General features: G+C 46.0%; 1 protein-coding gene across 1 annotated transcript in view; it reads left to right on the top strand.

Annotated features, from left to right (window-relative positions):
• Positions 1-982: 982 nt before the first annotated feature.
• LOC309566413 (ATP-binding cassette sub-family A member 10-like) overlaps positions 983-16,302 on the top strand; it is a gene marked incomplete at its 5' end in the record, with an annotated part of 118,446 nt that continues 103,126 nt past the window's right edge. The window contains 8 exon segments of the mRNA XM_082271559.1: positions 983-1,087; positions 4,453-4,696; positions 4,937-5,095; positions 7,609-7,655; positions 7,657-7,707; positions 10,163-10,389; positions 10,875-11,013; positions 11,968-12,153. Of these exon segments, the coding sequence (XP_082127685.1) occupies positions 983-1,087; positions 4,453-4,696; positions 4,937-5,095; positions 7,609-7,655; positions 7,657-7,707; positions 10,163-10,389; positions 10,875-11,013; positions 11,968-12,153 (1,158 nt within the window).

The following is a 16,302-nucleotide window of genomic DNA, read 5'->3' as shown; positions in this document are numbered from 1 at the left end:
TCACAAAAATATTGGCAATATTGGCCAGTTCCGGGGCCGATACCGATATATCGGGTAAAGTGCATATCGCTCACTGATAAATCGGCCTTTTGCCGATAATCGGTCTATCCTTAATATAAATGTACATGTATATGTAGCTCAGACTTCCTCTGGCTGGGTGTACAAAGAGTTATACACTGAAGCCAATATATAAGAGAAAGAACAATATTCTATGGAGATAGAAGGGTATTCCCACAGCCGTACCCCTTTCTGGCCATGTCATTATGAAATAAAAGCAGCTCACTCCATCAGAAGCCATGCCCTTAAATGCATTACGCTCCATCCCCAGGGCTTAATTATGAAGGTACCTCTATGATTGAGCCCCGAGGGCAGGGCGAAATGCATTTGGCGTGGCTTCTGATGGAGCTTACTGAGGCTATTTTTACTTCATAATGACATGGCTGGATAGGTGTGCAGCTGTGGGAAAACTTTTTCGTCTCCATAGTGTATCCTGAGTCTAGACAAGGGGTCTTCAAACTATGGCCCTCCAGTTGTTCAGGAACTACAATTCCCATCGTGCCTTGTCATGTCTGTGAATGTCAGAGTTTTACAATGCCTCATGGGATGTGTAGTTCTGCAACAGCTGGAGGGCCGTAGTTTGAGGATCCCTGGTCTAGACAGTCTCATTCCCTGCCTTCACCCATCTAGGGGCTTCCAGCTCACTGGACTTTGGAGCCCCTAAGCTCCATTTAAGGTCATAGGGTGTACAATATTGTCTGATTGGTTGTTCTGGGTAAATGGTGAAGACCAACTAGCCTAGCCTATTGACCAAAAAATAGCCTGGCTTGGTGAGCAAGACCTGGCCTAGCCTGGAGACAAATCATTTGGCAGAGATGGGCTCTCCAGAACACCCAGATGGCATACAGTATGTGGGCACTTGTAGATGCAAACTCCTGTGTGAAACCTCCTTCCTAATGGTCAGTATTGATATCCTGTGTTGCAGATGACTGGAGGGACACAGAGGGAGGCCAGTCTCATCCAGCAGACGTTGGCTCTACTGAGGAAGAACATTTTAATACAAAGGAGACGAATAGGCTACGTCATAATGGTAAGTAAAAAATGTAAGCTATACTTGACAATGGGCCTCAGATGCATTAAAGAGACCCTGTCACCAGACTGTTCAACAATCTTCCCATAAGTTTATATACTATATTGCCAAAAGTATTGGGACGCCTGCCTTTACACACACATTAACTTTTATGGCATCCCAGTCTTAGTCCGTAGGGTTCAATTTTAAGTTGGCCCACTCTTTGCAGCTATAACAGCTTCAACTCTTCTGGGAAGGCCGTCCACAAGGTTTAGGAGTGTCTATGGGAATGTTTCACCATTCTTTCAGAAGCGCATTTGTAAAGTCAGGCACTGATGTTGGCCGACCCAAATACACCAATACACACATAAACGGGATATATCACCAGATCATGCGCTGATCTGACTAACTCTCTACGGCTTGCTGGGGTATTTACATTCCCAATGTGAGGTCGTTACAGCTCCTTCTTGTTTCCACTGGGTGGCGGACTATGGTTAGTTCTGAAAGCTACAGAAAGGAGACAACAGCGCACAGCCGTCCTCCCGTGATACCGTTTATTAAACCACATAACATATAACTGAATCAATAGCTCTCACATTTCTTATGATAATGACAGGCGCACCGACAATCTCCTTCTTCCCCTCTCCCTCTCGGGTGACCCTTGGTTCGCCCTTCGACCAGAGATAACTAGGGACGCAGCAAAGACGTGCCCGACCGCCTCGAGCCTCCCCGCCAGGCACCGGCGCACAGACCTGCCAGCTAATCAGGACTGCGCATGGGCGCCTCAGCCACAGCCGTGGCACCGCTGGAAGCAGAGAGAGGGTAGGAATAGGAACAGAGTGATGCTGATGTTTGCCAAGACAACGCGTTTCAGAGGTGGAGCCTCCTTCTTCAGGTCCCGCCCATACTACTCCCCAACCTCCTTTTATGTAGATGACCCCACCAATATCAATTTACTTAAAGGGGCCAAAACCGGAGGTATTCAATAGCATGTGGGAGAGGGGAATAACTGACTTACAAGCAACCTTAACTTACATATTATAATTCACATGTAAAACAGAATGGATACTCATCTAAAACTAGATAAAATATATTAAAACATTATAAAATGATAAAAGGAATAATTTATGTATATTTATATAAAGGACTGCTGCAAAGGGTGGGCCAACTCAATATTAAACCCTACGGACTAAGACTGGGATGGCGTTAACCACTTCCGGACCGCCCACAGCAGTTTTACGTCGGTATTTTGACATTAAATACCGGTGTTATGGCAGCAGATAGCTGCCATAACCCCGGTATTTTCTTACAGGGCAGACGGTTCTCTTTCACATAAAAGTGGTCCGAGCATCAGACTCGCTGTGGGACCAATTTTATGGGCGGCGAGAGAGGTGCCCCCCCCCCCCCCTCTGCTGCTTCCCGGTCGTTTTCCCCACTTACCGTAACCGTCGGTAGCGGGCAAAACTATCCGATCCTTCCAGGTCCAAGGCAGGAAGTTGAGTGACGGCAAGATGGCCCCCACTCCACTCTATGGCCTTGGAGGACCGGAGCGACGTCATACGTTGCTTCCTCCCAACAGCCTTAAAGGGCCCATTGTTTTTTTTTTTGCTTTTTAGTGTAGATGTGAGATGTGAAGTCTTTTTGACCCCAGATCTCACATTAAAGAGGACCTGTCCTGCTTATTTCTATTGCAAGGGATGTTTACTTTCCTTGCAATAGGATTAAAATGGGGTGCTGAACATCATCGCTCCCAGGAATCAATGCGCCTGCACTGGCCCCGCTCATCACTTCCGGTGCAGGCGCGTCATTCCCTGCTAAACAGCTTCTGGGCATGCCCAGAAGCTGTGCAGGGATGACACGCATGCTCCGGAATTGATGAGCGGGGCCAGTGCAGGGCATTCTGTGACCGAAGAGAACAGGGAAGAGGACACAGAAGAGGACACCGAAGAGGACGCTCTGCCTTCAGCTGCCCACACCTGAGATGGCAGCGCTGGACAAGACATTTTCAAGGTAAGTATTTCTTCTAAAAGGTAAGTGCAACCTGGGACAGTTCAGAGGCTATCCATTATGAAATGCACTAGCCCTGACTGTCCCGGGGGTATTTTTATCTAAAAAACGTTTCCGAGACCGGAATTCCGCTTTAAGTGGATAATGGCAGGTGTCCCAATACTTTTGGCAATATAGTGTGTGCATTTAATGTATTTTATTCATGTTATTGACCTGTAAATGCCTTTCTTGTGTAGACATCCAAAATCCTTGAGACTGCTGCGGGGTCCTGCCTCTTTTATGTAATGTCAGGAGACTCCAAGCTGCCCCCTAGTATTCAAATTCACTTCTCCTCCAGCATACATAAAGAGTGGCAATAATTTGTGTATTTTTTATATTAGTCTGGAGTTTAGCTTTAATGATTCCGAGAGCCAGTCCCATGTCCTCCAGAAGTATAAATACCTCCGGTTGTGTCCAGGGGAGGACTGGGCCAGGGGGCAGGGGGGCAATTGCCCCCTTGGCCACTCTGATGTCCTATAAATAGACTGCCCTGCTTCTGCCACAGACATGCCTAAAGGATTCCTTGTGAAGAGAAGTATAAAGTCTGTGCCACTGACCCACTGAGTGCAGGAAGAAGACAAGGATAGAGTGCAGCCCCCCCAGCATGGATGGTGTAAACAGTGTTTGAGCAGAGACTAGTTCCATGCCCCACTGGAGACTCTCCCCCCCAGCAAGCCCCAACCGAGCTGTCCCAGCTCCCCCCAACTGCCCCATGCTGGCCAGGTTGGGAACCTGGATTCGGCCAGCGGGTAGAGAATACCTGGAGCAGGGCTTCAGCCTGGAATGGGGGTCAGGAAGAGGCCGGGAAGAGGGAGAGTGGGAGGGGGCAGAGTCACTGCCCCATGGGCCTCTGGTTAGTACTTGCCCCCTGGGCCAAAAGTTGCCAGTTTGCCCCTGGTTGTGTCCCTTATCTAACCTGTCCCGGTTCCATCAAAGTGATTAAAAAAAAAAAAGAGATTTTGCTGGATTTTCACTTTATTGTAACTTAACAAGATAGCAAAGTTAACCTAAGGTGACACCGCAAAAAAGTCTCATTCCTCTAGAGCAGGGATCTTCAAACTATGGCCCTCCAGTTGTTCAGGAACTACAATTCCCATCATGCCCAGTCATGTCTGAGAATGTCAGAGCTTTACAATGTCTCATGGGATGTGTAGCTCCACAACAGCTGGAGGGCCGTAGTTTGAGGACCCCTGCTCTAGAGGAAGGATTCCTGAAATGCTGATGAACTGGAGATATGGAATCACCAGAGAAGAGACCTCTGGCTCTATGAACTGTCTGTGATGATGTACATGTGTTTCTTCCTATCGATGTTGGTCCTGACCCTGTACTTGGTTTTCCAGGAGTGGCTCCAGCATTTGCTGCTGGTCTTCTTACTGTTCATGTTCACCATTACATCACTTTACTCTGGGCCCATGGTCGATTTAACGTACAGCCCGGCCCTGGTCCTGGGGCGTCTGGATCATTTAAGGAATCTCAACATTTTCTTTAACTTCCCAGTCTTCCCTTACCAAGTTGGCTACTTCCCTGGCAGCCCAACCATCCAGGGCATAATGCAGCTGGTTAACAGAAGCACCATCATCCCAGGTAAGTTCTATCACCTGTAAGTGAAAGCCAAAATCAGGCTGGTAGTAGGAGCCGTGTAAGCTGATGGGGCAGGAGGGGGAAGGTTTTTAGGTGGGGCTTGCAGGAAGTGAGAAAGTTCAGGCTAGGTGCCATTAAATCACTGAAGGGGCAGAAGGCATGGGGAGAGGGGCAGGAGGCATGAGGGAGGAGGTGGGGTATTGGGTGGCGGAACATTACAAATGTCACATTTCCCACTTTCAGGAATATCTCTGGAGGAATATCACAATGCCAGCAAGGTAACAAGTCCAAAAAATGAAACGCACCTTGGTACGGTGGTCTTTTCTGACAATGAAATTAACTATTCGCTCAGGTTTGACAGGGACCGCATCACTAACCCAAACGACTACACAGCTATTAGAGGTGAGTCAGTTCATTTGACATCTGCTGGTATGGCCTGGAGCACAGCCGAGGCTAATGCTTATATCTGGTGGTATGGTCTGGAGCACAAGCAGGACTAATGCTTAGATCTGGTGAAATGGCCTGGAGCACAGCCAGGGCTAACACTTATATCTAGTGGTATGGCCTGGAGCACAGCCAAGGTAAAAGCTTATATCTGGTGGTATGGTCTGGAGCACAGCCAGGGCTAATGCTTATATCTGGTGGTGTGGCCTGAAGCACAGCCAAGGTTAAAACTTATATCTGGTGGTATAGCCTGCAGCAAAGCCAAGGTTAATACGTATATCTGGTGGTATGGCCTGAAGCACAGCCAGGGTTAATGCCTAATTCTGATGGCAGAGCAGAGACAAGGAGTGGCCCTGGGCACAGGGAAGCAAGGGGATAGAGCATGGACACTAGCCAGGGCTAATGCTTATATCTGGTGGTATATGGCCTGGAGCACAGCCGAGGCTAATGCTTAGATCTGACTGTATGGCCTGGAGCACAGCCGAGGCTAATGCTTATATCTGGTGGTATGGCCTGGAGCACAGCCAGGGCTAATGCTTAGATCTGGTGGTATGGCCTGGAGCACAGCCAGGGCAAATGCTTAGATCTAGTAGTATGGCCTGGAGCACAGCCAGGACTAATACTAATATCTGGTGGTATGGCCTGGAGCACAGCCAAGGTTAAAGCTTATATCTGGTGGTATGGCCTGGAGCACAGCCAGGGCTAACGCTTATATCTGGTGGTATAGCCTGGAGCAAAGCCAAGGTTAATGCTTATATCTGGTGGTATAGCCTGGAGCACAACCAGGGCTAATGCCTATATCTAGTGGCAGGGCGGGGACAAGGGGTGGGCAGGAGGGACATCTGCCTTGGGCACAGCGAAGCAAGGGGATTGAACTTGGACACTAGCCAGGGCTAATGCTTATATCTGGTGGTATGGCCTGGAGCACAGCCAGGGCTAATGCTTAGATCTGGTGGTATGGCCTGGAGCACAGCAAGGGCTAATGCTTAGATCTGGTGGTATGGCCCGGAGCACAGCCAGGGCGGATGCTTAAATCTGGTGGTATGGCCTGGAGTACAGCCAGGGCTAATGCTTAGATCTGGTGGTATAGCCTGGAGCACAGAGAAGGTTAAAGCTTATATCTGGTGGTATAGCCTGGAGCAAAGCCAGGGCTAATGCCTATATCTAGTGGCAGGGTGGGGACAAGGGGTGGACAGGAGGGACATCTGCCTTGGGCACAGCGAAGCAAGGGGATTGAGCTTGGACACTAGCCAGGGCTAATGCTTATATCTAGTGGTATGGCCTGGAGCACAGCCAGGGCTAATGCTTACATCTGGTGGTATGGCCTGGAGCACAGCCAGGGCTAATGCTTAGATCTGGTGGTATGGCCTGGAGCACAGCCAGGGCTAATGCTTAGATCTGGTGGTATGGCCTGGAGCACAGCCAGGGCTAATGCTTACATCTGGTGGTATGGCCTGGAGCACAGCCAGGGCTAATGCTTAGATCTAGTGGTATGGCCTGGAGCACAGCCAGGGCTAATGCTTAGATCTGGTGGTATGGCCTGGAGCACAGCCAGGGCTAATGCTTACATCTGGTGGTATGGCCTGGAGCACAGCCAGGGCTAATGCTTAGATCTGGTGGTATGGCCTGGAGCACAGCAAGGGCTGATGCCTTTATCTGTTGGTATGGCCTGAAGCACAGCATATTTCCAGCTTGGGGTGGGGCCAAAACACAGTCAATTCTAATTCTTACAATAGCTCTCCTGCCAGTCTAAAAAAATTGCACTTTATATAACTTGGACACACCTTCCAAGTCTTCCATAAATTGTTCTGACTATTAAGGAATTCATGTTGATCTTCCTGTTGTGTCTGCTTTTCCAGAAGACGTTTACTTTCCTATCCTCACTTCTTTTTAACCTTTCTTCTTCCATTATGAACCCGCTTTATCAGGATAATAATACAAATGTAGTATTTCATTTCTTTTACTAATAGAAGACCATACCCCAGCTCAACTGCTTCATTCAGAGTTCAATATCTGAAAACCAATGCTCTGGCTTGGATGTTCCGTCTGTCCCCAATACAATTAATCCATAATAAGAAAAGCCGGCCACTCGGTATGCTCTCTAATGCAAATAATTATTTGGCTACATATCAAAAGACACAGTGTGTAAACTGCTACCACGTTTCAGCCTCACCAGCCTTATAGCATCATTGCTTAGCTGATGTAGCCAAAATGCGTTAGCAGTTTACACACTGTGTCTTTTGATATGTAGCCAATAAAGATTTGCAGATTTTGCATACCAAGTGGCCAACTTTTCTTATTATTGATTTTTTTAACTCTTTGGGGATTTCTTTGTTCTGTTTTTATATTGGTAGTGGGGAGAACACCTAGAAAAAAAAATAGATCAGAAAAGGGTTCAGAATTCAGCTGACCAATCAAAATGTATTTAATAACTGTATCTCTCCTCTTCTTTCCCCGGTGTATACCTCCAGGTGACTGTCACGATCATTTCTATACCTGTTTCTCACTGAAGTATTGGGTCTCGGGGTTTTCTGTCTCTACAAGCCACCATTGACTCCGCCATTGTGGAGGTGAACTACATAGACTTTACAATGTGGCCGAATCCAACCTCCCGCCATCATTGGGCTGAAATAACACAGAACTTAGAGAATCTCCAGAACAGGCAGAAAAGAATGTGCTATGAATAGTATGGGGGCCATGGTTGACTGGGAGTGGATGCTGAGATCTATTCATAGGTTCAGGACCCCCTCAGGAGCACATGGGGGCCATTTGTTATTGTGATTGGACATTGAGATTTATACATGTATATGGGATAAGGGCCCTCTCAGGGGTACATCTGGGATATGGTTCATTGTGATTGGACGCTGAAATCAATACATGGGTATAGGATCATGACCCTCTCAGGGGCACACGGGGGTAATGGTTAGTTGTGGGATGTTGAGATCTGTACAAGTGTAAGGGTTTAAGACCCTCTAGGGTGATACACAGGGACCATGGTTGACTATGGCATGGAGACCTATACACAGATATAGGATTAGGACCCTCTCTTAGGAGCACATGGGGGCCATGTTTGATTTTGACTGAATATTGATATTTATGCATGTGTATGGGATCAGAACCCCCTATGGCAGTGATGGCGAACCTTGGCACCCCAGATGTTTTGGAACTACATTTCCCATGATGCTCAACCACACTATAGAGTGCATGAGCATCATGGGAAATGTAGTTCCAAAACATCTGGGGTGCCAAGGTTCGCCATCACTGCCCTATGGGTTGCACACAGGGGCCATGGATGATTGTGGCCGGATGATGAGATTTGTACGTGTGCATGGATTTAGGACCCTCACAGGTGGCACACGGGGGCCATGGTTGACTGTCACTGTGAAATCAGGACCCACTCAGGGGAACATGGGGGGTAATGGCTGATTGTGATCAGATATTACAATCTGTATATGCATATAGAATCAGAACCCACTCAGGGGCACACAGGAGCTATGGTTGACTGTGACTGGATGTTGAGACCTATACATCAGTCTGGGCTCATGACCCTCTCAGCGGCACACACTGGCCATAGCTGACTGTCAATGGATATTGAGATCTATATAAGAGACTTGGATAAGGACCCTCTCAGGGGAACATGGGGGTCATGGCTGATTGTGATGAGATATTAGGAACTTTACATGCATATGGGTTTAGGAATTTCTCAGGGACACATGGGGGCCATGGTTGACTGTCACTGGACAGTGAGATCTATACATGTGTCTGAGATCAGGACCCTCTCAAGGGAACATGGGGGCCATGGTAGACTGTCATCAGACATTAAGATCTGTACATGAGTCTGGGATCAGAACCCATTCAGGAGCACACACTGGCCATAGCTGACTGTAACAGGACATTAAGATCTATACATGAGCATGAGATAAGGACCTTCTCGGGGGCACACAGGGGCCATAGCTGACTGTGACTGGATATTGAGATCTATACATTAGTCCAGGCAGTGGTGTATTTTGGTTTTGTGCTGCCCTAGGCAAGACTAAAATTGGGCTCCCCCCCTTTCTATGTAAATTTGCCCCACTCCTTTTTTAACAGATGTGACAGAGAGAGGGATGAGAGAGAGAGGGGGGAGTGGGGGGAAGAGAAAGAGGGGGAGTGAGAGAGAGAGCAAGAGAGAGGGGGGAATAGAGAGAGAGAGAGGGAGGAGGAGAGAGAGAGAGGGGGGGGTGAGAGAGAGGGGGATGAGAGAGAAAGATAGAGAGGCAGGGGGGATAGAGAGAGAGAGGGGATGAGAAAGGGGGTGAGAGAGAGAGAGAGAAGGGGGATAAGATAGAGAGGGGGGATAAGAGAGGGGGATGAGAGGGGGGTGAGAGAGAAAGAGAGAGGTGAGGGAGAGAGAGAGGGAGGGGGAGAGAGAGGGGGGGTGGGTGAGAGGGGGTGAGTGAGAGAGAGAGAGGGGGGTGAGAGAGGCGGCTCTAGCAACCAGTGGCCAATAGAGTCTCAGGTGGAGGGGGGTGGCTTTTTTGATGCCCCCCTGCAAAGTGCCGCCCTAGGCCTGGGCCTTGTTGGCCTAGGCCAAAATACAGCACTGAGTCAAGGATCAGGACCTTTTCAGGGGCACACAGGGGCCATGGGTGATTGAGACTGGACATTGAGATCTTTAGATGAGTCTGGGATCAGGACTTTCTCAAACTGCACACAGGGGTCATAGTTGACTGTCACTGGAGATTAAGATCTATACATGAGTCTGGGATGAGGACCCTCTCAGGGGCACACAGGGGCCACGGTTGACTAACACAGGACGTTGAGATCTATACATGAGTCTGGGATCAGGACCTTTAAAGGGGCACAGAGGGGCCATATTTGACACTCAACATGATATTGAGATCTATACATGAGTCTGAGACTCAACTCCTGAATACCTGAAATGTACCTATTGTCACCAAATTAATACAGCTCCCATACATGTATTTCAATGGAGTTGTTAGGCTTTTTTCCAGGAGTTCAGCCTTAAAATAAAATATTTTGCAGCACTTCACAAATAAATCCATATGGGAGTCTATGGGGACCATGACAGTGGTGAAGATGAAATCGGTCAATTTTGGGGACCATACAACTCTGCAAATGGTCTCCTACTCTTTTCTCATGAGCGTGTGTTTCGTCTCGCTGTCGTACTTCATGGTGCTGCAGATCACCAAGGAGAGAAGAAAAACCAGAGAGCTGATGAGGATGATGGGAGTGAAGGATCTGGCATTTTGGTAAGTGGCATTGGTCAACCCATATGCATATATTCTTGGTAGGGATGCTTTAAAGAAGATTAAAAATTCAGGGTTGTCAGTAGTGTAGGAGTTGGGGCATTGGCTTACTATAGCAGTGTGAGTGGTGTCAGTCAACCCAAATAACACCCATTGCAGGAATGTTAAGTCACTGTGCGCTGGATGCAGAAGGTATCCTGGTGTCTTTATCTTCTTTGAAGAAGGTGCTCCTTTGAAATAGTTATGGGCTAAATTCTTCCAGTTAAAACCTATTTGTATAGAACTATCCTTTCATACTACCAAATCAGTTTTTTAAAAACCCGTCCTGGACGCACCCCTGCTGTCACCCTCTGTAGGTCAAAGGGCCCTATAGCATGTGGGATGTGGGACCACAAGAGGACCTGGTGTATTTGTTTCACCTGCACATGCGGCTGGAGCTCTTTTCTCCTGGAAGATCTCTAATATGATGACACAATCATGTATTTCAGGTTGTCTTGGGGGTTGTTGTACACCATCAGTGTCATCCTCATCTCCATCCTCATTACTCTGGTCGCCACCACTTACGTGTTTTTGGAAAGTTCCTTCGGAGTTATTTTTCTGCTCTTCTGTCTCTATGGCATTGCAACGGTAGGTTTGACCGATGTGTTTCTGTAAATGAACTCTGCATTATCCCTGCATTATTAATCACAAGTGTTTCCTAAAGGATCCTTACCTAGGGGGGGGGGGGGGGGGTGGATTAGGATTATTAAAAAGGGGGTTAGAGGGGGAGGTTTCCTCATAGAGTGGACCTGTCAGTACCTTTAAAGCGGTTGTATCCCGCTTTTTTTCACTTTTACCTACAGGTAAGCCTATAATAAGGCTTACCTGTAGGTACAAATAATATCTCCTAAACCGGCACGGTTTAGGAGATATTTACAGTGCATGCAGCCGCTCGCGCGAGCGGCGCATGCGCTCTGAAGGTCCGGGGGGACCTTCAATTAACTTGCCGGGAGCTTGCCGGAAAAATCACTCCCGCGCGCATGCGCGGGAGTGACGTCATCGCGGCTCCGGCCAATCAGCGCGCTGGAGCCGTCTCTTCCGGCCAATCAGCGCGCCGGAGCCGCCGAACCCGGAAGAGACGACGAGGGATCATGGCAGCGCCCGCATCGATGTCCGGGGGGGTCCGTGTCGGGGCTTCGTTTTAAGGTAAGTTAAACATAATGGGCTAGTATGCGATGCATACTAGCTCATTATGCCTTTGTCTTGCAGGTTTTTTTTTTTTATTTTTTTTTTTTCATAGGGTTGACAACCGCTTTAAGGACATGATTGTGTCATCACTGAGCTAGCTGGCATCTTAGTCCAGGAAGTAGATGGTGGTGACCCTGGATGATGCCATGATAAAGATGGTGCCATCCTTCTGAAGAGAGAAGCAGATTAAGGCATTGTCAGAGGGAGTACTGTGATCTCTGTGAGAGGAAAAAAATGCCTGGAAGTGTTACACTGACACATTACTTAGGATGATACACAGGTGACAGGTCCACTTTAACCTTTTATTTAAATGAAACAAATCACACCGAGTAATCCTCTACCCTTCCCCCCCAGGTCTGCTTTAATTGCATGCTGAGCGCCCTCCTAAGGAAGCACCACCTCACAGCGATTCTGGGATTTTTCATCACTCTCCTTCTGTCTGCGCTGGGCATCCTTCCGCTCTTGAAAACTGTACCCACATCTCTGGAAGTCTTCCTCAGCATTTTCCACCCCTTCTCCTTTGCTGTTGGGTTCACAGCGGTAAATAACTATTTATAACTCATTACCCTTTCTAAAACCGCTGTCCTGCGGTCGTCATCATCATCCATTCAGAAAGCAGGCTTTACTGATTACCCATCTCTATTTCCTGGATATGTGAAATGACTACATACCTGCACTCTGTGTGCCAAGAGGTATGTATGGGCAGGGCCGGTGCTTCCACTAGGCAAACTAGGCAGCCGCCTAGGGCGCATTGCCACCTAGGGGCGCAGCCAGGAGTCGGCACTCTCTCTCCATCAGGAATTCTCCATCATGAATGATTATTGTGAGCTGAGGCGAGGGGCGGAGGTTGGAGGGAAGAAGGGACAGCGGAAGATGCCAAGTGTCTTGGGCAGTGGTGGATCTACCAGGCCCTGGCTTTCCACCACTGTTAGAGGTACCCCAAAAAGGTAAGAAGGGAGCCCCCCAGAGTGCTGCCTGCATGATGATACTCCTCAGGTGGAGCTGAGCAGCAAGTGACTCTCTGCACTGAGCTGGTGGGCAGCCGTTCATTTCTGTTAAGATATATGACATTTTGTTTATATGCCCTTATACAGCTTATCCATTGATCTACAGTCATATGAATATGTTGTCTGTTTGTTAACCAGGAAGTGTTTAAATAAAGTTGCACTCACTAAAAAAAAAAAGAGAGAAAAAAGAGGCAGCAGAGACTGCAGTGTGTGTTCCTGAGAAAACTAAAGCATGGTGCCTGTGTGAGTCTGTCCTCCATCAAAGATCTGCTATAATCCGGTTATCCTATCTCTTAAGTAAAAAATGGCAACAGGTTATGGGCCCAGGAGAGAGGGAACAAGCCGATGGAACAGGCTGCTTTTCGATGGAGATGAGAAAAATTATGAGCTGTGGGAGACAAAATTCCTAGGCCATCTGCGCTTGATGAATCTTAAAGAAACGATCCTACAGGATCCACCAGACGGAACAGACCCTGTACAAGACAGGAATAAGAATGAGGAAGCTAATGCATGTCCATACAAAATGAATAAGAGGAAGACAAATTGGTGTAATTATTGCAAGAGCTCCACTCACAGTGAGACATTGTGCAGACGAAAGGCACGAGACAATGTAAAGCAGGTAGTGGATGATACAGAACAAACATTTGCTTTTAAAATAAGTGAAGACCAGTTAAACAATCCCAAAACAAAAAGCCTGATGGTAGATACAGGAGCAACATCGCATATTATCACAGACATCAAGAAATTTAAAAGATTTGACACCTCGTTTAAGCCAGAGAAACATTACATGGAGTTGGCAGATGGGAAAAGAACTTCCGGTGTAGCACTCAAGAGAGGCGACGCTGAGGTATACCTAATGGACAGTAAGGGAAGACAAAGGAGGACATTGCTACAAAACGCATTGTTTATCCCCACATATCCACAAGACATTTTCTCTGTTGAAGCAGCAACAAGAAATGGGGCGTCTGTTGAATTCAGACAAGATGACAGTATTCTGATCCATAAGAATGGTACAAAATTTGTTATAAAGAAATACAACAGGCTTTACTATTTGAACACCTATAAGGAATGCGATGACAGTTGTTACGGTTGTTATGATATTCAGACATGGCATGAAATCCTAGGTCATTGTAATTACGATGATATCTTGAAACTACAGAATCTAGTAGATGGAATGAAGATCCAAGGTAAGGTTGATAAGTCCAACCTGAATTGTGAGATTTGTATCCAAGGGAAATTTGCTCAGAGTAGAAACAGGGAGCCTGACACCCGTGCAAAATACCCACTTGAACTAGTACACACAGATTTAACAGGTCCTATAGAGCCAGTTGCAAAGGACGGATTCAAATACATCATAGGATTCACTGATGATTATTCTGGTGCAGTGTTTGTATACTTTCTGAAAAACAAGAGTGACACAGTTCTAGCCACAGAGAAGTTTATCGCTGATACTGCCCCCTATGGGATCATCAAGAGAATGAGGTCAGACAATGGTACCGAATTCACATCGAATGACTTCCAGTCACTACTCATAAAGAAGAGCATAAGACATGAGACTTCAGCACCTTATTCACCACATCAAAATGGAACAGCTGAAAGAAACTGGAGAACACTGATAGAGATGGCAAGATGTATGCTAATAGAGAGCAAAGTACCAAAAGAGTTATGGACATATGCAGTGATGACAGCAGCTATGATTCGAAATAGATGTTTTAACAATCGTTTGAAGCAAACGCCATACAACATACTGACAGGGAAGAAACCAGACTTGAAGCAAACGCCATACAACATACTGACAGGGAAGAAACCAGACTTATCAAAAATGAAGATTTTTGGGTCAGAATGTTTTGCATACAAACACGATAAGAAAAAGCTGGATCCAAAATGCACAAAAGGAATTTTTGTAGGATATGACAAAAATAGTCCTTCTTACCTAGTGTATTACCCTGAAACTGGCAAAGTCTTCAAGCACAGACTAGTAAAATTCATTGAAAAGGATGTAATCGAGAAACAAACTCAGACTGAGCTGTTGGACAATAATGATGATTTCTATGAGGAAAGGAGTGTAATTCCTGTATCAGGTCCAATGACTAATGAGACCCCAGATTCTTTAGAGAAGATTGTAGAGGACAAAGATGAAGACCATGGTACAAGATACCCTACAAGAAATAGAAAAACTCCTCAGTATTTAAATGACTATGTACTAGAATCTGTTGGTGATGATCAGGTACTAATGAACATAGATTACTGCTATAGAGCACATGATGTACCTCAGACCTTCAGAGAAGCTATGGAAACACCCCAGTCACAAAGTTGGTTAAATGCAATGAAAGATGAGATGGAATCACTAAAGGAGAATGATACCTTCAAATTGACCACATTACCAGAAGGCAAACATTCAGTGGGGGGTAGATGGGTGTATGCAATAAAAAGCAATGCAGATGGAACTGAAACGTACAAAGCCAGATTTGTGGCAAAAGGCTATAATCAAGTAAAGGGAACCGACTACATGGAAACTTTTTCTCCAACTGCGAATTTTACTTCATTACGCATTTTGATGCAAATGGCAGCACAATATGATTTAATCTTGCATCAAATGGATGTGAAGACAGCTTACTTACATGCCCCAATTGATTGTGATATATATATAGACCAACCAGAAGGTTTTGAGATCAAAGATGACACAAATAAAAAGCTAGTTCTCAAACTAAAAAAGTCACTGTATGGTCTTAAGCAATCGGGAAGAAACTGGAACAAGATGCTACATGATTATCTATGTTCAAATGCATTTATACAAAATTCTGTAGACCATTGTGTATATGTCAAACAGAACAGAGATGAACAAGCAATATTACTAATATGGGTGGATGATCTCATCATTGCTGCAAGCAATGAAAAACTACTCAATGATGTGAAGTCAACACTTGCGACAAAATTCAAAATGAAGGATCTTGGAAAACTGAACTATTTTTTGGGCATTGATTTTAGACAGACTAGTGAAACGGTGAAGATGAATCAGAAGAGATACATTTTGAAAATGATAGAAAGATTTGGTATGTCAGATTGTAAACCGAGATCTACTCCTTGTGAACAAAAATTAGATTTCGACGACAAAAGTGAACTTGCAGATGTAAAAAGCTATCGGGAGATAGTAGGCAGTTTGATTTATGTGGCTACGTGTACAAGACCGGATTTGAGTTGGACTATAAGCAAACTGTCACAACACTTTTCACAACCAAGTGTACAACACATGATCACGGCCAAACACGTACTGAGATATTTGAAAGGAACTGTCAATTTTGAACTATGCTACAGAAAATGTAAAGAGAAATTAAAACTAGAGGCGTATAGTGATGCCAGTTGGGCCTCAGACCAGATTGATAGGAGAAGCACAACAGGATATTGTTTTAGCCTGACTGAAAATGGACCTCTGATTTCTTGGAAATCAAAGAAACAACCAACAATTGCACTATCTTCATGTGAAGCTGAATATATAGCATTAGCTGCAACCACACAGGAGAGTCTATATCTTGCACAACTGCTGAGAGAATTGGACAGTGAATGTCAGTTTGAGCCAGTGAAGATTTTTGAAGACAATCAGAGTGCGATAGCTCTCGCAAAGAACCCAGTTTACCATCAAAGATGCAAACATATTGACATTAAATTCCATTTCCTTAGGTCT

Source organism: Pelophylax lessonae (genome assembly GCF_965119305.1).
Source record: "Pelophylax lessonae genome assembly, chromosome: 11".
Classification (NCBI taxonomy): domain Eukaryota; kingdom Metazoa; phylum Chordata; class Amphibia; order Anura; family Ranidae; genus Pelophylax; species Pelophylax lessonae.
The sequence above is the reverse complement of the archived record's forward strand: the minus strand, read 5'-3'. Positions and strand labels throughout refer to the sequence as shown.